Genomic DNA, 20,685 nt, shown 5'->3' with positions numbered 1-20,685 from the left:
TGTGGGGGGGGGGGGGGGGGGGGGGGGGGGGATACATTACCTGCCGTATCTAGCAGCAGTCGACTCAGACCACTGACTGGAGGCTGAGATGTCTTCATCCTGAATCTGCCCTCCTGACATCCCCAGAGGGTACCGACACACACCTACAACACAAGACAGCTTTTAGTACACACACACGCAAACACACAGTCACGCACACACCCACACACACACCCCCAAACATGCGCTCAAGTATGAACAACCCGTTAATGAAACAATGTAAAGCATAGACATTAGCTCAAGGAGCTACCACAGGCAAAGTTACTCGTCACGCGAGCACGGTTCACTGGACCACCTGCACTACACCAAGGTGTGTGGTGGTAACTCTTACTGAGGTCTCAGACATAAACACACAGTCTGTATTGACCTGGATTATGTGTCTAATCTCCTCCACCTGGTGCCATGGTTTTAAATACTATATACTGGGTTTTAATCATAACTCCCCCAGCCCAGCCCAGCCCAGCCAGACCAACCACAGTGGTGGTGTCTATAAACTATAGACCTTCAGACATTAATCATTATTATGAATTATTATAAACCACAGACATACACCCTCCTACTCCATTCCTCTAAAATCAAATCTCGAGTCATCACAATCTGAAATTGAGAGGGAGGTGGGCGTTTAGTCAGGGTGGGCACAAAAACACATCCCCTCTCCCCAGCACTAAGAGTGTGGTTGCTTTATTGAAATAAAGACCTCAACCTCTCTGCCAGTGCAAACATAAGGGGTAGTGAGGTGTGTGTTTTAGAGAATACCCCCTTGCTCCTGTGTGGTCTTTCCCCTGTGGCAGAGTGGAGCGATCAAAGTTAACTGTGGGCGTTTGAACATTTCATCCTGTTTCACTGTGATCCGCTGGGCAAGCGGGTAACTACTTGTGAAATAGAAGAGATGGTATCTTTTAACTTTTACAAGCCTGAAATAGAATTTCTTTACTTTGTTGCTGTTTCTGGAAGTAAAAATATTAGGTGATTTTCCATCAATATTAGCCCAGGGCTGGGAGTTTATGGACTATTTATTGAGGTTTATAATAACCACTGGCCATATCATTGCTTCAACGGTCTTCACTACTCAGTAAGAAAACGGATGCTAACCATTAACTTGGAGACAACTGAACCAATGTCTTCTCTGCTTTCCGGCTAAACACTTCCCCAAACTATCTGAATGTGTGTGTGTATACCGTAGTTTCTACAGTGTGTGTGGTAGCACAGGGTCATGCTGGTCAGTATGAATGGCAGAGGAAGTACAGGGGAACACTTGGAGAGAGAGATAGAGAGCCTGAGAGACAGAGAAACAGACAGAGATACAGAAAGACAAAGGGACAGAGAGAGAGAAATACCTGTCTGTTTGTGTGTGTTTATACTGAAGTGTACAGAGTGTGTGATATCTTGGGATCGGGCTGGTCCCATGGAGTGGAGGAGGAAGTGCAGGCCAGGGAGACTCTCCCTTCAGCATGGCCCCTCAGCTCACTTTTTTATCCTTTCTTTCTGTCCTCCTTCCCTCTTCCAAATGTTTGCTTAAAAATCAATATGGGGAAACCTCTCAGGGTTCGTCCTGGCAGTGACGATGAGACTCACTCCAGAAACAGATCCGTCCCAAAACAAAAAACTATTCCAGATGTGAGACTACCTTCTCCTCCTTTCCTCCTCCTTTCCTCCCTCCCATTCTCCTCTCTTTATCTTCTCCTGTCCTCCCTCCCCCATCTCCCACCTCCTTCATGCTTAGACAGACATGTCAGCCATAATCATCACACACTTTTCATATTTTCAGTCTATTAGTGGTACCCTTGGTAACATAATTGCAATCAAATGTGATAACATCTGCAATTCCTCCAATAATAATGTCAGTTTTGATTCATGTGTTGTATTCGGGAACATTTCATTGGCTCTCCAGGCAATTCTAAGACTCCATATGCGAGCAGTGAGAAAAACATCCATAAAATGTTTTACAACAATTTACTAAACTCTGGTTAATTAATAAAGATGAAATCAAATTGATTCACACTGTAGATTATAATACAGTGTGCACAGTACTCATTTGCACAGATCTGTGCACGTGATGAAAATGCTGTGCTTAAAGGTCGACTTTGGGCAAACCCCCCAAAATAACAGCTTTAACTGTACAACAATGCACCACCATACCAAGTCATTTAATGCTTTAAAAAAAGATAAGATATTTGGCTACAGAAGTGCCATTTCTTATCTATCTCTACAGCTTCCATCCAAAAACAAATCCTGTGAAATGACCACAACACATACTGGAGGTGTTATGGGCTAGCTATAGTGGCTAACTTAGCTAACGAACTAGCTACGTCAATTGCGGAGCACATGACCAGAATGACAAATCGATGAAGCACCAAAGACACAGCACATTTCTGTTTGGAAATTGAGAAAGAGGCAGAGTTGGACCATTTTTCATGCCCGAAAGTCGACCTTTAATATATGAGTGGTGGAAGTTGGGCTTATTGACCATAGTGCAGGTGTAGGATCTTAATTTGATCACCCTGTAGCAGGACACCTTTCCTGCAATGCAGGACATTTCTAACTTGTATTGTATTTCAGGTTTAAAAAGGCTTCTGAAGTTTGCAGTTTCTACTTTTTCAGAATTGATTTTCCTTTACGAAAAATACAGCAACCCCATCAAAAATAATCCACAAAATTATTGACATTTCCTGTTGCTGCAGGATTATTTTCCTGCTGTAGCAAACTGGCTCAAATTGATCCTACATCTGTAATTCACCACTGATCTATGAGTGAGAGGAGAAACATGAGTCCATTCACATACAGGTGTACACTGCAAACAGAGACAGGGAGAAAGAGAACCAGGGAGAAAGAGAGAAAAATAGGGGGAGACTAGGCCTGACTTTGCATGCATTCACAGAGCAATTGATTGTTGTTTTCAGACTAGAGTAACTGAAAAATCACAACATTATTTACTTGATATTTACTGAATGAAGAGTGTCATATTAGTGTCATAGCAGGACACAAATACAACAGAATGAAACTCTGAACAACCACATTATGTGGGATTCACTTGGTACAAAAAGAAAACTGTTCCATAATAAGGTAATTTTCCATTAACTACAGCCAGACAGATCCATTGGCTCAGCCCAGAGACAATAGAGGAGAAAGCAGAGAAAGAATTTGTAATTGCCTTGGATGTAATTGGTGAAAATAAGTCATTATCAGTGGCTCAGACCACATCCTAAACTAAAGCATGCAATACAGGAGGAGAGAGAGCGAGAGAGAGAGGCGTTTTTCAGTGCGCCGGATGAACGTCTCTCCTAAATGTTGGTTTGTGGGGTGTTTATCTAGCTTACCCTCAGGGGTTACCCATGGGGCACTTGTGAGGACCAACAATTGATTTCCATTCAAAATCCTATTTTCCCTAAACCCTAACCCTTAACTTAAACCCAAACCCTAATTCCTAACCCTAATTCTAACCCTTAACCTAACCCCTTAGCCTAAAATTGACATTTTATTAGTGAGGACCATCTAAATGTCCTCTCATTTCTGAATTTGAGTTGGTTTACTATTCTTGTGAGGCCTTCCTTGTACTCACAAGTATAGTAAAATGTGTACACATACACACCATCTAAAAATAAAATATCACCTCTGAAAAGGTGGAAAAATACCAGCCCTGTGTGGAGCGAGAAAGAGAAAAAAAAAACATGTTTTTATTTTTACCTACATCAGATAGGTGCAGTGAAAGGTGTTGTTTTAGTAGTACGACACACCTGGAGCAAATTAGGGTTTTTCACCTTGTCAGTACGGGTATTCAAATCAGCGACCTTTTGGTTACTGGCCCAACGCTCTAACCACTAGGCTACCTGCTGCCCAAATATAGAAAGAGAGAGCTGGACGAACCCTCTCACATCCATATTGGCACATACTCTTACAGGTCACACACGTAAGCACACACACACCGATCCAGCTCCAAGTGGCTTCTTTCCCTCTCTCACCCCTTTTTCTTCTCTGTGCTCGTGCTCTGGCCAGTGAAAGGCAGGCTTGTTTCATAGTGTTTGCTGTCTAACCACAGGCTCCAAACACACACACACAGACACACAGACACAGACACACACACACGCACACACACGCACACACACACACACACACACACACACACACACACACACACACACACACACACACACACACACACACACACACACACACACACACACACACACACACACACAGTACTCTGGTATTATACTCAATGTTGTCCTTGGCCATCTTGTGTAAACTGTCTCATAGCCTTTCTATTGTAATATTTTGAGAACAATATCTTCATCGCAATGGCTGTACCCAGCCTTAAATCACGGGACGATCTGACCTTGGTCGGAGTTTATTTGTGTGTGTGTGTTGTGCATGCAGAGTCTGTGGTTAATGCATTCCAGACATACTGACAGCAGGAAAGTATATTGAAATGGGCTTCCCGTGTGTATTTGCTGGGATTGTTGATTACTCAGAAGTGGTGGAGTGCAGAGTACTAATGCACCCGAACATGGCCGAAGTTAATTTAAATTCATGCAACAAAATGTTCTAAATCCCAAATATCCCCCATTGTGGAGGATCATTTTGCTGACGGCGAGTGAGAGAGAATTCTTAATTATTTCCAGATTTCAAATCCTCTAAACTGGGCAAAGATTCTCTGAAACACCCGAGAATGGATGAGGGAATTGTGCGTCTGTCCGTCCCTTGTCACTCTACAGTTTTGCTATGAGTCTCGTTGACTCAATCACAGGTCTTACTGTGTCTAAATATCATTTTGCTGCAAGGATGGAGAGGAAAAAAACAGAAGGCAGGAAATATGCATAGCTGAATTTAGTAGCACTGAGATGCATGGTGATGCCAACTTTCCCCTGTTTAAAATTCCTGAGCAGTGCAGTTATACCATCTCTGTCTTTCCCATTTCCATTCTGAGTGGGCGACATGCTTTCACTGTAGAGTAGGAGCCATAGAGACTGGAATAAGCCTGGAGTAGAGATAGATGGAGAAATAGAGGTGGATTCAGGTTGGGATAAGACTGGACTGTAGATCAAGTAATAGGGATAGACTAAAGCTGTATACTGTCAAGCTGACCACTCTGCTGTATATCCGGAGCACATCTCATAAACCCGGTCAGAGACTTCTAGCAACAGAGATGACGAGATGTAGACAGGCCTGAAAACAACCACAGCACCCACCACTTCACTGCTCTGTCCCATTGGAGAGAACACCCATTTTGTATAAACCTTCTCTCTCTCTCGCTGTGTAGCCAATATAGCAACATGCTAGTTTTAAAGATCAGCCACACTGTAGGCTGTAAAATACACGCATGAATGGAGAGAAGGGTGTGTCTCAGTGAAGGCTCTTCAGAGGAGGAAGGGGAGGACCATCCTCCTCAGTGAATTTCTTAAAAATAAAAATGGTAAAACATTTAAAAAAGTTATCATTTTTAGATAAAACGATACTAAATATAATCACGTAACCAAATAATTGATTAAAACACACTATTTTGCAATAAAGGTCTACAGTAGCCTCGACAGCACTCAGGGTAGCACCAGGTGTTGCCGGATGGTTCTCACCCCTTTCCATAGACTTACACAGTAATTATGACAACTTCAGGAGGACGTCCTCCAACCTATCAGAGCTCTTGCAGCATGAACTGATATGTTGTCAACCCAATCAAAGGATGAGAGAATTAATATAGTAGTGAAATCATAAAATGTGGTGAGTAGTTGACTCAAAGAGAGAGAAAGACAATAGTTGAACAGTTTTGAACAAAGAGAAGCAAGAGAGATCGTCATTTTTTTTCAGTTTCACTTAGGCCTACTTAGCTAGCAAATGCAACTAGCCAGTTAAGCCTACTCAAACACCCTGTTCAAACAGAGGGATGCTATGATAGCTAGCTGGCTTTGACTATCCAACGCAACACTGGAACTCTTCTAAGTCATTGTAAGCTTTTGGTTTTACTACAGTGCATTTGGAAAGTATTCAGACCCCTTGACTTTTTCCACATTTTGTTACGTTACAGCCTTATTCTAAAATGGATTAAATAAAAAAATATCCTCATTAATCTACACACAGTACCCCATTAATGACAAAATGAAAAGTGTTTTTGGACATTTCTACAAACCATTTAACAATGTGTTAATGCAGTGTCAATACACTGCACCTATGTAACTACCATGCAAATGCATATGGTTTTGAATCCTTAAGTGAAGTGATAGTGTGCTACCACACTACCAGGCAGAAGGGTGAAGAGTGCAATATGGACTGTAAAGAGTTAAAGCTGGAATCCTTAATGGTGAAACTTCCACCTAACAGGACAACGACCCAAACCACACAGCCAAGACAACGCAGGAGTGGTTTCAGGACAAGTCTCTGAATGTCCTTGAGTGGCCCAGCCAGAGCCTGAACTTGAACCCGATCAAACATCTCTGGAGAGAGCTGAAAATAGCTGTGCAGCAACGCTCCCCATCCAACCTGACAGAGTTTGCGAGAATCTGCAGAGAAGAATGGGAGAAACTGCACAAATACAGGTGTGCCAAGCTTGTAGCGTCATACCCAAGAAGATTTGAGGCTGTAATCGCTGCTTCCACAAAGTACTGAGTAAAGGGTCTGAAGACTTATGTAAATGTAATATTTTCGTTTTATTTTGAATACATTTGCAAACATTTAAAAAAAACAGTTTTTGCTTTGTCATTATGGGATATTGTTCGTAGATTTATGAGGATTTAAAAAAAGAATGTTTAGAAGAAGGCTGTAATGTAGCAAAATGTGGAACGAGTCAAGGGGTCTGAAAACTTTCCAAATGCACTGTAATTTATTGTAATATGGTGACAATGATGTAGGCTGTGTGTAGCAGTTATGATATGGTTTGGCTTGGAACGTTTTTTTTGCCTGGTCACATACAGCTGATGTGTTGTGCATTGAAGTCTACAAGCAACAGGAAGAGGTGAAAGGAGGAGAACGCATAGATGCGAGAAGGAATACAACATGGCTGCTATGAAAGTGAACTGTGTTTACGCGTGATCAGGTATTCATTCTGTCAATTCTGTTGAAAAACATTCTTAAACGGTAGCAAATGGAACAAAACGGGGATAAACATACCTGAATTTGTCCAATAGAAATTCTTATTTGCAACTGTTGGACTTTATTACACTCTACGTCAGCTCGATGTAGGCAAAAGTGTGCAAGGCGGTATTGAATGTGTCATTGTCTGTCCATGTGTCACCGTCTGTCAAATTTTTCTCTCGACCTGTGTGCACCTACGTTGCAAACTTTCATTCATAGGCTAGGTTGTAACAACCTCATGATGGGTACAGGGAAAATGTGAGTATCATGTAGTGGCCTAAACCTATCGCTGTTACATTGAACTGAGTGAATGGAATATGAATGACAGCCATCCAATACGCTGTAATAGAAATAACGCCAGGTTCATGAAAAAGAAAACGTCCTCACTCGTCCCTCATTTTAAACGGCACTGGCCGCCACTGGTGTGTCCAGTGTGTGTGTGTATGTGTTTGTCACTCTACTGTTAAAGACGTTGAAGTTTTGATGTATGTTCATGAAAGTCCATGAAAATAAATGTTGTTTCCCTGCACCAAGCCACAGAAAAATAAAAGTTTACAGCATATGTAACATAGCCTTTGTTTGCTTCGAGGCACCCCAGACAATTTTGTGAGAAATGTTCTGGTGTGTTTGTAGTTTGCCTGGAGCAGGCTTTAATTAAAAAGCAATGTTAATGTGGAGAACTGACTCTTCAATTATCTCCCCCTCTCTCAGAGTAGACTGCCACAGCTGTAAAATACCACACACACACACACATAGTCTTGTACAGCTAACCTTGTGGGGACACGCAATTCAGTCCCATTCAAAATCCTATTTTCCCGAACCCCTAACCCTAAACTTAACCCTAACCCGTACTCTTACCCTAACCTTAACCCTAGCTCCTCACCCTAACCCTATAACTAACCTTTGCTCCTAACCCTAATTCTAACCTTAACCCAAAACCCCATTGAAATAACATTTGACCTTGTAGAGACCAACAAAATGTCCCCAGTTGGTCATATTTTTGTTATTTTACTATTCTTGTGGGGACTTCTATTTACACACACACACACACACACACACACACACACACACACACACACACACACACACACACACACACACACACACACACACACACACACACACACACACACACACACACACACACACACACACACACACACACAGTTTGGCCTTGTGCCCTGCTCTTTTATCCAATTGTAAACCTGTATTTAATGACAACAGCTCTATAATGTTGTCATACATACTATAGTCCCAAGTCATTGTATTTATCAGGAGTTGACTTAGAGTTTCTCTCTGTTGCCTACTGGTTGTCAGTGATCCGTCTCTGCTCAACAAACGTTGTCTCTGTTTCCTTGTAAAATATAATTGGTCATCTCATTGACATCACACTTTCCCTCAGTGAAGCACCCATAGAGTGGTAAAAGTGGAGAAAACCATGGACACCAGAACAGTCCTACTCATATCAAAGAGACAGCAGTAGCAATTAAGGCCACCACATGGACAAACACACACACACACAAGTACACACAGCTCCCCATACCGTTTCCATGGCAACACTCACCTGGGTTAACCTGTGAGGTGACGTCTCCTACCAGATAGAGAAGGATGAGCAACGGGAAGTGTTTGTCCCACTGGCGCTTCATCCCACACACACACACACACACACACACACACACACACACACACACACACACACACACACACACACACACACACACACACACACACACACACACACACACACACACACACACACACAGAGAGGGTCTTCAAACCTGAAATCAATGGGAAAACAACAGACAGTCAAAATATGTCATACAAGTTGGAATATTTGGACTGTGGTGAAATGAAACAAAGGTTCAAGGGTCCGTGTTTGGATCCATGTGGTATATTCAGGCAGTTGATGCGGTTTTATGTCTTTCCTCCAGGGAACCAGACCATCTGAGAGGTTCTATGGGAAAGCTACAGCTTTTACTGGAGGAATGGTTTTCATTTGCTCAATAAAGACAATAATTGCTGTCTAAAAGTGGAATTTCCATTCATCATTACCTTAACACAAGTGAATAGCAAAGGGATATTAAAGTCAAACTGGCTGGGATAATTCAACATTACAGTAGCCAGCTCTAAGGAATAAAACTGTACATAAAACTGTACCTATACATCTAAACATCTAATAGTAAATGTGTGTGGGTGTGTTAGAGAACTTCAGACAAAAGGAGGTAGGAATAAATTCAAAGTAAGGCAGAGAGAGAGAGAGAGAGAGAGAGAGAGAGCGGAAAGAGAGAGAGCGAGCGAGCGAGCGAGAGAAGCAGAGTGGGCCACCACAGACATTACCACAGTGGCACTGATTATACAGCGAGACAGAGACAGGTCCAGCAGGACTCCTCTCTTCGACAGACCCAAACAGCCAATGGTCTAACCTCAAAGGAAAAGTTGATGTCTACTCACAGTGATCTTGAACAAAGCTTTTAGTAATTGACTCTAGTCTTGTGTGGTTGTCTGGCCTCCCACTTGCATAATGATTTAGTAAAAGGTGTGGGGGGGAGAGAGAGGGGGGTTGCTGCACATGGAAACTCTTTACTGTCATTCTAACTCATTGTTACATAATCACAATCAGTCTTAGTAAGTGGCTTGCTCACTGTGTCAATAGCTTGTTATGAAAGAAACACCATGCTGCATTTAAAGCATGGGAAACAAAATGGTAATGTGGTAATGTTCATTTATTACTGGAACGACTGGATCAGAATCATTAGTGGTTGTTATATCTTTGCTTATATAAAATAGTGCAATATGGACTGTACAGAGTTAAAGCTGGAATCCTTAATGGTGAAATTGCCACGTCCATTTGGGATATTACAACAACGAAGTTACTGCAGACAACGAACATTGTTTTTTCCCCCTTCGGACGTCATTGCACAAGCGATAGAACAACAGAATATGTAATGCAATTTAATTTGACCACACTGTTCAACACACCTCACCTCCGTTTCGTCCACAACATAAGGACAGTAACAAAGGTGCTTGGGACGGATAGTGGAACACAAGCTCACATAACGGGACCGCAGAGTGCTGAAGCGCATAGCGCGTAAAAATCATCTGTCCTCAGTTGCAACACTCACTACCAAGTTCCAAACTGCCTCTGGAAGCAAGGTCAGCACAAGAACGGTTCACCGGGAGCTTCATGAAATGGGTTTCCATGGCCGAGCAGCAGCACACAAGCCTAAGATCACCATGCGCAATGCCAAGTTTCGTCTGGAGCGATGTAATGCTTGCCGCCATTGGGCTCTGGAGCAGTGGAAATTCATTCTCTGGAGTGATGAATCAGTCTTCACCATCTGGCAATCCAACAGACAGATCTGGTTTTGGCGTATGCCAGGAGAACGCTACCTGCCCCAATGCATAGCGCCACCTGTAAAGTTTGGGGCTGTTTTTCGTGGTTCGGGCTTAAGCCTTTAGTTCTAGTGAACGGAAATCTTAACGCTATAGCACACAATGACATTCTAGATGATTCTGTGCTTCCAACTTTATGGCAATGCCCCCGTGCACAAAGCCAGGTCCATACAGAAATGCTTTGTCGAGATTGGTGTGGAAGAACTTGATTGGCCTGCACAGCAATGTTCCCTCTAAACTATGCATGCGCGCAGTAGACAAGCAGCTCCCTGAGCCTGCCTATCAGCAGAATAAATACTGTATCAGCCCACTGAGAGAAGCACGAGATTGAACTTCACTCAACTTTCTAGAGTTTTCCCTGTTAGTTAACACTATCAACGTTTCCCTTTACTGTGGCAATTGTGATCAAAACAACGCAATATTAGCCACTTTCAATTCAACACACTGAAACCAAACAAACTATGCAAGAGATTTTGTTGTAGGCAGAACGCATTGGAGTAGGATTATATTGCATTGACAAGCACAACTCAGCCCATACTCTAGTCCACACAGACCAGTTCGGAATAACCAATCAGAGCTGCAGTAGGCCAGAGCTGCAGTATGCAAACATACCAAAGTCACATATGGATCTGTGCCATTTACTATGATCTGGACTGTGTTACAGCTGTGGTCATGAGTAGATGTTACAGCTGTGGTCATGAGTAGATGTTACAGCTGTAGTCATGAGTAGATGTTACAGCTGTGGTCATGAGTAGATGTTACAGCTGTGGTCATGAGTAGATGTTACAGCTGTGGTCATGAGTAGATGTTACAGCTGTGGTCATGAGTAGATGTTACAGCTGTGGTCATGAGTAGATGTTACAGCTGTGGTCATGAGTAGATGTTACAGCTGTGGTCATGAGTAGATATGCTTGTTTAGAGATCAGAGAGAGAGCTGCATGTAGCCCCATGTGCACGTTTTGTTCTTGTCCTTTGCTAGTTAGTGAGTTATTAGCCCAGTTATAGATACTTTGTAGTCAGCAATAGGGGAGGGATTGCTTCCTACAAGAGCACAAAATATGTACATTTCTAGACATCTATAAAAAGCAAGTCAGGTATAGAGCATTTTTTATGTCTTAAAGGGACAGTGTTGTATTTTGATACAGGCTTGAATAAGCTAAGTAGCCAATAGTGATGGGTCATTCGTGAACAAGTCTGCTCTATGAGCCTTCTCTTGTAGGTGAACGTTGGGAGCCGGCTCGCATACCAAAAGAGCCAAATCTATTTATAATAATATAAAATAATTAAGATATGAATAATAAAAAGATTTAAATGAAAAGAATTAACTAATTCAAAGAACGAAAAATAATAAATAAAATAATTTAGGCCTAAATGCTAAAAACGCACACACATTCGTTCTGACTGTCTGCTCAGACTAACAGCCTCACCTGTTGTTCCTGTCAATCAGACACCTGGTGTCAACCAATGAATGAAGATGCGTGAGGGAGGGCCGAGGCAACTCACTCACAGTCACACACTTAGCAGCCGAGGAGAGAGAGGAAGGACAGCTGTGAAAACAACAACTGGAAAATTAGTCGGAAGCATAGTAGCATTTGGATGCATTTTAATAATGTAGACAATGTTAGAGCACAGTGTAGAATTTTCCAAAACCAAATCTCATATAAAGCCGGGTCTACGCACAACCTACACCGGCATATGCGAACTGTGCACCCAACTGTGAAGCTAACTGTAGTGGAGCTTCGAGAAACTAGCGGGCCTGCTAGTGATAGTGGTGGAGCCAGCATCTCCAAGTGTCCACGCAGTCAAGTAGGCCTACTCCGCGACCCACAGCAACGCAGTCTTCTATGGACCAGTTTACGCCAAAGTCTATGTCTGTAGCAAAACAAGGCCAAATTGATATGGCATTGGCTAAAATGATTTCCACCGATTTCCAACCATTTTCGATTGTGGAGGACAGAGGTTTTAGAAATGACAGCAATAGTCTAAATCCAATGTACACAATTCCAAGCAGGAAAACCCTTTCAAAATCACTTATTCCACAACTGTACGAGAGCACACAGGCTTCAGTGCGGGAAAGAGTCCAAAAAAGCTACTGCAGTTTGCCTTACCACTGACTGCTGGACATCAAGGGTAACCACTTCTTACGTGTCAGTTACATGTCACTTCATTCAAGATTTTTCGATGTCTAGCTGTCTTCTGGACTGCTTTGAGTTCAGCAACAGACACACCTCAGAGAACTTGGCAGAGGAACTGTTGAGAGAGGCCAGAGAATGGCAAGTAGATGGAAAAGTGGTCTGTTGTGTCAGCGACAATGCAGCTAACATAACCAATGCTATGAACGTTTTTAAATGGACCCATCATCCATGTCTTGCCCACACAAGCAACATGATTGTAAGAGACGCTCTGAAGGTGATGAAGCCCACTGTGGACAAAGTGAAAGCAGCTGTGGAATACTTCCACAGGAGCACAGTAGGTGCTGAAAAACTAAAGTCTACACAACGCCAGATGGGGATGCCTAAGCTGAGACCTAAACAAAACTACACTACAAGGTGGAATTCAACATTTTATATGTTGAAGTGGTTTCTTGAATCAAAGGATGCCATTATCTCTACCTTGGCCATTGTCAATGCACCTGTTGATGCTCTGACCCAAGAGGAATGGGAGGTGATGGAGGAGGTGTGCAGAGTCCTGGAACCCTTTGAGCAGGTCACTGTGGAGATCAGTGGAGAGAGGTACGGTAAGCAGTTATTACTAGATCATTATTTAATCCAGTATTATATATGTATATGAGCAGTAGATGAGAATGTAGTATCAGTAGACAAAACATGAACCTGAACTAATAAGTTACTGTTCTCTCTTTTCAGATATGTGACAGCCTCAAAAATGATACTCCTGTGTAAGGGTCTGCAGAGAATCACAGCCAGCCGCCAGAGAGAAGCAAATGTAACCACAGGACATGTGACAGAGTTGATGGACACCCTATTTTCATCAATGGACAGAAAGCTCCACAGAATGGAATATAATCACGTGCTATCAGAAACCACTGCACTTGACCCCAGGTTTAAGAAGTTAGCCTTCAGTGATGCTAGAGCAATTGATGAGGCTCTTCAAAGAATAACCTCAGCAGCAGGGAGGGACAGCCCCAGCAGTCAGCTGGCTCAGGCACCAGGGCAACAGGAAGAAGAGGGATCAGATGGCGCAGAAGCACCAGCAGTAGTGCCACAAATGTCTGCTGTTTGGATGCTGTTTGACGAGAGAGCAACTGGGGATGCAGCACGAAGGAATCCCTTAGCAGATGCCATAATGGAGGTCCGATCCTATTAGGAGGAGCCCCTCCAAAGATCTGTAGATCCTCTGAGCTGGTGGAAGAACAAGGCCTCTGTCTACCCATGACTTACTAAAGTCATGACAGGGAGACTGCATAGTGGCCACATCCCTTCCCTCTGAGAGGGTCTTCTCGAAAACAGGACAAATAATTACTGAGAGAAGAAACCGCATCAGCCCCTCGAAAGTGAGGCAGCTTGCATTTCTGAATGCAAATCTCTCATAAAAGCAAAATATGGTCAGCATTGCTGTGTGCTGCTGGTTATAACATGGCAATAAAGAAGAGGGAGAAAAGAAGGACCAGATTAATGTTTTAAGTGGGATGCTGCAGTTTTGCACATTATTTATTTTTCTTTGATATGGTGCGATATTCTATTATGCTGTAAAGATTGTATTCGTTTTGAATGGTTAGATTTATATGCACTTTGTTTATATACATTAAAAAGTTATACTTTAAATGCAAATGTTTAATAGCATTCTTTTTCATAACAAACCAATGCATTTTTAAATACATTGTGGTTAAAGTAGAGCATGATTTCATTTAATAATTTAATTACAATTGTTTTAACACCAATCATAGTCAAACTATCGCAAACTGTTTGACTTGAAAAAATACAAAACATATTTTTTTTAAAGAGCCATTTAGGAGCCAAAAGAGCCGGCTCTTTATGGTGAGCTGAGCCGAACAAACCGGCTCACTGAAAAGAGCCGGAATGCCCATCGCTAATATTTTCAGTCATTTTCGTCAAATCTGAAAAAGTTGCGAAGACACGCCCATTTTCTGGAGAATTTCATTATGGGCTTTAAAAGCAAATAGTGTCCACTGCTTGTATACTTCGAATTTTGGCGAATGTAGCACGACATCTGTAATAAAGATAATCTAACGTTTTACCTAATGATATATAAGGAGGGCATTTGCACAACATTTTTGATAACACAGATCATGTTTGGGAAATGGAAAAGTGTTGCAAGAACTGTATTATGGGCTGCTTTCACCTGTATGAGTGTGATTGGGTTGTGTGGTTGTTGTTTGGTCCCGTGTGCAAGAGGTTTAATCACCAGAACTCTAGAGAGATGATAACGGAGCAGATGGTGAGCTACGGACCGAGTCAAAGTTCAGATCAATGAGATGACAAGTACCTACCGCCGAGCAAGGTGGAGGATTCATTCAAATATGAGGAGCACATGTTAGATGAGACCATCTATTGGGATGCATGAATTAGTTTGAATTTGTGTGAAATTTCTGAATCCAATCAAAATAGATGTGTTATAATGTATGTGAAATATCTAGCAAAACGGGTGGATTGTAATGGAAATGATATGATTTTAATCCCTATTGAGACTTGACAAGCTATCTGCTGAGGTGAGACGTGAAGAGGGGGACTCACAAAATTTGCCTCTGACTTCCGTTTGTTTGTTTTCACTCCCGCTGTGCCGCAGATTGTTCTTTTTTGTCACGTCTTGCAGACGTGAAGAGGGGGATTTGTAATAAAGATAATCTAACGTTTTACCTAATGATATATAAGGAGGGCATTTGCACAACATGTTTCACAACAGCACACAACAAAATTCCAGAGACATATTGAGCGACCAACTGATACCAATCACGACCACACCCAGAGACAGATGGCTGACTTAAGCCCTAGCCACACGAACTGACTACTGGTGTAAAGAACAACATTCCATGAATATCGCAAGCACCCAGACACGAATTACCAGAAATACACACACACACACACACACACACTTAGGTGTGTTGGACTCCGAGGACAAAGGACACTGCCAAGGGCCAATGGGAAGTCGACACCACCTGGAGAGTGGACCGTCCCTCCACTCATCGACCAGTCAGGAGAGCGGACCTACTAGACTCAACGTCAACACACTGTTATTTCATTGTATAAATTGGATGTACACTATGTTTCGGGGCTCTCTTCTGCTAGTTCCCTATGAGCTAAACGAAGGAGTCCGTGCACGCTTTGCCAAATATCTTTGTCTCATAATAAACTGCCTTACTATAAACTGAATCACCCGGTCCAGCGTCTTGACTTGTCTCCTTCTCAAATAACTAATCATCAACACATCCAGGAACTTTTAGCATACTAACTATATCCATAGTATGACAAATAAGCATACTACATACTCAATTTACATCACAAATAGTACGGTTAGTATGAGTATTCGAACACAGTTTCAGTCTCTATAATCACCAAGCCTCGGCGTGAAAGAGCAAAATGTAATGATCCCATATATCCAGTGAAACGTCATTAAAAAAAATCTTCCTGTCCCGAGCTCAATGGCGCAGAAAACTTTGAGGGCCTGGAATAGGCATAGTTGGTTGATACAATGTTGCAAGTTCGTTAGCGACAGCATCCGGCTGGACCCTCAGAATTTGATACAATTTGAACTTCACTAGCAATAGCTCAAGTCAAGACAGATAGAAAGGGAGACAGACAGGTGGAGAAGAAGAAGATATTTTCTACTGTTTTTATTTTGTCAGCTTTAGGATAATGTATTTTACTAAGTTGATGATGGCCTTCCGCTGAATTGGTCTATGTCTCTGAGTTCTATGCTCGCCTTTCTTTTGCCGCCAATGGATCACAGTGTATCAATGTGTCTATATGGCTAGTGCTCTTGACATAGTTGAATCTTTACTTTTAGATTTTTATCATTTTACTTCAGATTTTTATCATTAACCACGTGACGATGATTTTTTAGAAACAAAAACATTATTGAAATGAAACTGTTCCATGAAAATGTGCATATATAAACATGTTTAACTGGCATGCAGATCGGTAGAAATGGTAGGATACATTGTAAGCTTCCCCAAACATGAAACTCATGAGCTGTCTATGGTCTTTACCATTACACCCATTTAAAAAAATATCAAATGCCCGTCTAACTGATTCGTTATGGTGCCGCGTCTGCCTGGCAGAAGGATTTGATTGATTTAATGATTATTTTAATCAATCCAGTGGGTATTTCTTTAGCAAACTCTACTATCACGTGTCCACAACACAAACTCCGCTAAACAACAACCTCTTGCTAGGTGTGCACTTGAAATAAAGGGTAACAACACCCAAACATTTACATTTCTTAGATTTTTCCCAGACCTCTAAAGTGGTCGCCTGATGTGGTTTAATCATTGTTGTGGAATTAGAACATCAAATGTAGTTATTTTGAGAGTGAAAACCTGAAAGAACTGGGAAAAACAGAAACCTGGAAAAACAAAACTTTAAATACATTTTTCAAGATAATGATGAAATACATAATTTGAAGAACAAACAACATTGTGGCAATTCATATATTGCAGTAAAACTGTAAATAATACTTTAATCTCAAGAGAAGACAGGTTAAATGTTAAAAAAATGTTAGACCTAGATTGTCATGCCCTGACATTAGATTGCCGTTTATTTTCTCTATTTTGGTTAGGTCAGGGTGTGATTTGGGTGGGCATTCTAGATTTTCTATTTCTGTGTTAATTTCTATGTTTTTTATTTCTTTGCGTTGAGCCGAGTATGGTTCCTAATCAGAGGCAGCTGTTTATCGTTGTCTCTGATTAGGAATCATACTTCGGTAGCCTTTTTTTTTTTTTTTTCCTTCCTTCAGTTGTGAGTAGTTATATTCTTTCTGTGAGTGTTTTGTGTGCGCCTCAGTTGCGTCATGTTTGTTTCTGTTTTACCTGTTTCTTGTGTTGTTCGGTTTCACTAATAAAGTATGTGGAATTACTGGCACGCTGCGCCTTGGCTGATCTATGACAGGGAGTTTGAGGACAGCGAACGTGACATGGATAATATCCAAAACAACTAACAATACACTGAATTCCTACATTTTCAGTAATTTAAATTGTAAAGTAATGTCTTTCTACACAATATAACACATTTTTCCAATCTGGGAGGTAAATTCGATAAAGTATTCAATCATTTTTCTGTGTATTTCAGATGGTATCAAGGCATTAGAATGTACCAGAGGCTACCAAAATAGAGCTTCTTCTGCACTTTGTTCCAACCGATTGAATACTTTTACTTTTTTAAAACACCTTTCAAGGACACTAATAAAGATATATTTTATTAGTGAAGACAGCAGCACAAAATAGTCTGAAACAACTTAAAGAGAAAATAGAGATTGGGTGTGAACTTAGGTACCGTGAGGGAGGTATGAGCCAGCCTAGCCTACTCAGGTCCAGCCACAGGGAGGTATGAGCACAAACACACTCCCACGTCTCACCTCTCTTTAATTATCCAGATGTGTCACTTCAACAAAGAGTCCATTGATGGGGAATAAGTCCATATTTTAAACAGGGACAGTAGACTCTTCTGTGGTAGAAATAAATATGAGGAAAACTCTTTCCTTTTGACAGTTACATAATGTATTTGGTCTGGGAGCACAAGACAGGGCACTGTGTGCAGATAGAACTAGTTAACAGCTCAATAAATATTGTATCACCTTTCTCTCTCCAACGGTTATACCGTTTATCACAGAAATTGTGATATCTGTACTTATCCTTTTGGATCCAGTTTGGATTTGACTGGATTTGACAGTATTTGAATCTCTCTTTCTCACTTACTCACGCGTGCACACACACACACTCACAAGTGATTTGTCCTCCAAACTACAGGGTCTCGATGCATTAGACACAGTCCCTGTGAGTACTTTGTTTGACTTCTACTACACGGGTTCAAGCCTGATTATTTTCCTTGGTAGCCATTGTGAAAGCGCTGAGAAGTGCTCCTCCGTCTGACGTACGTTGTTTATTCTGAAGGTGACATTGACCCGAGCTTTTCTGTTGACTGTGTTTGACTTTAGATCAGACAGATGTGCTCCAAGACTCCAAGATTAATCTGATTTTAATGCGTATGGTAGGGTGGAACAGAAGGTTGAATTCTCCTTCAGGCTTTTAGTACAGTAATAAGATCAAACATTTACTTTGATCCTCTCTCGTTGACTTTAACATGTTTGACAGCAGTAATGAGGGACAGAGAGCAGTGGACCAAAGCAGGACCATTCAGTTGTCTAGTTCAATATAAATCCCTATCCCCTACTCCTGACCCCTATTCCCTGCATGCTCTAGTTTAGTGCACACTGTCAAGCCCAAGCCATTGCATATACAGTGGGGCAAAAAAGTATTTAGTTAGCCACCAATTGTGCAAGTTCTCCCACTTAAAAAGATGAGAGAGGCCTGTAATTTTCATCATAGGTACACGTCAACTATGCCAGACAAAATGAGGGAAAAAGAATCCAGAAAATCACATTGTAGGATTTTTTATGAATTTATTTGCAAATGATGGTGGAAAATAAGTATTTGGTCACCTACAAACAAGCAAGATTTCTGGCTCTCACAGACCTGTAACTTATTCTTTAAGAGGCTCCTCTGTCCTCCACTCGTTACCTGTATTAATGGCACCTGTTTGAACTTGTTATCAGTATAAAAGACACCTGTCCACAACCTCAAACAGTCACACTCCAAACTCCACTATGGCCAAGTCCAAAGAGCTGTCAAAGGACACCAGAAACAAAATTGTAGACCTGCACCAGGCTGGGAAGACTGAATCTGCAATAGGTAAGCAGCTTGGTTTGAAGAAATCAACTGTGGGAGCAATTATTAGGAAATGGAAGACATACAAGACCACTGATAATCTCCCTCGATCTGGGGCTCCACGCAAGATCTCACCCCGTGGGGTCAAAATGATCACAAGAACGGTGAGCAAAAATCCCAGAACCACATGGGGGGACCTAGTGAATGACCTGCAGAGAGCTGGGACCAAAGTAACAAAGCCTACCATCAGCAAGGGCATTGAAGATGAAACGTGGCTGGGTCTTTCAGCATGACAATGATCCCAAACACAACGCCCTGGCAACGAAGGAGTGGCTTCGTAAGAAGCATTTCAAGGTCCTGGAGTGGCCTAGCCAGTCTCCAGATCTCAAGCCCATAGAAAATCTTTGGAGGGAGTTGAAAGTCCATGTTACCCAGCGACAGCCCCAAAACATCACTGCTCTAGAGGAGATCTGCATGGAGGAAAGGGCCAAAATACCAGCAACAGTGTGTGAAAACCTTGTGAAGACTTACAGAAAACGTTTGACCTGTGTCATTGCCAACAAAGGGTATATAACAAAGTATTGAGAAACTTTTGTTATTGACCAAATTCTTATTTTCCACCATAATTTGCAAATAAATTCATAAAAAATCCTACAATGTGATTTTCTGGATTTTTTTTCTCATTTTGTCTGTCAAAGTTGAAGTGTACCTATGATGAAAATTACAGGCCTCTCTCATCTTTTTAAGTCGGAGAACTTGCACAATTGGTGGCTGACTAAATACTTTTTTGCCCCACTGTATCAGAAGTCAACTGTATAATTTAGATTGCCTATTTGCACACTAGGCACCGTATAGTACATTCAACTCCAACCTGAGCCCTGTGGATGTTATAGGCTTTGAACGCTGTTTTTGGCGAGGCCCTACTTCGTAAATCAATAGGTTGATTACTGTAGCAGATATAGGAGTGTATGAAACCCACTCCTGGGTAAAATTAGCCCTATAATAGGCCCCAGCAACCCCATAGAGCAGGCTGTGTACACACACACACACACACACACACACACTAGAGTAGGCTCCTAGAGCAGGCTGTGAGAGCGGGAATGTAAGGGACACTGTATGACAGGACACATGCCTTGTCTGTCAACTCTGCCTCCACTACAGCCCCTCACCTTTTAGACCAAGGAGGGCCCCTAACTTCCCCTGTGCCTCCTCTTGTACCTTACCCTGTCTTGCTACCTCTGCCTCTCTTCCTGACTCCCCCTATGTCGCCCTACTGTCTCCCTCTATTTCCCTGACACACCCTGCAACTCCACCAAACTCTCCTCTCACTCCTCTGT

The 20,685-nt window shown here is 41.9% G+C and overlaps 1 protein-coding gene across 5 annotated transcripts in view; it reads right to left on the bottom strand.

Annotated features, from left to right (window-relative positions):
• Positions 1-20,685, bottom strand: part of LOC106584138 (discoidin domain-containing receptor 2) — a 57,078-nt gene that overhangs the window by 14,927 nt on the left and 21,466 nt on the right. For 4 of the 5 annotated variants that reach the window (XM_045706251.2, XM_014169051.3, XM_014169050.3 and 1 more), the window contains exons 2-4: positions 11,919-12,038; positions 8,663-8,876; positions 41-143 (exon numbers count right to left, since the gene is read on the bottom strand). In XM_045706251.2, the coding sequence (XP_045562207.1) occupies positions 41-143; positions 8,663-8,744 (185 nt within the window). In that variant the 5' untranslated portion in view covers positions 8,745-8,876; positions 11,919-12,038. The remainder of the gene's footprint in view (positions 1-40; positions 144-8,662; positions 8,877-11,918; positions 12,039-20,685) is intronic. The other variant, XM_082967945.1, reaches the window with a different exon arrangement.

This window comes from Salmo salar, chromosome 23 (genome assembly GCF_965601325.2).
Source record: "Salmo salar chromosome 23, fSalSal1, whole genome shotgun sequence".
Taxonomy (NCBI): domain Eukaryota; kingdom Metazoa; phylum Chordata; class Actinopteri; order Salmoniformes; family Salmonidae; genus Salmo; species Salmo salar.
Note: the sequence above shows the minus strand (reverse complement) of the source record. Positions and strands in the feature narration are given on the sequence as shown.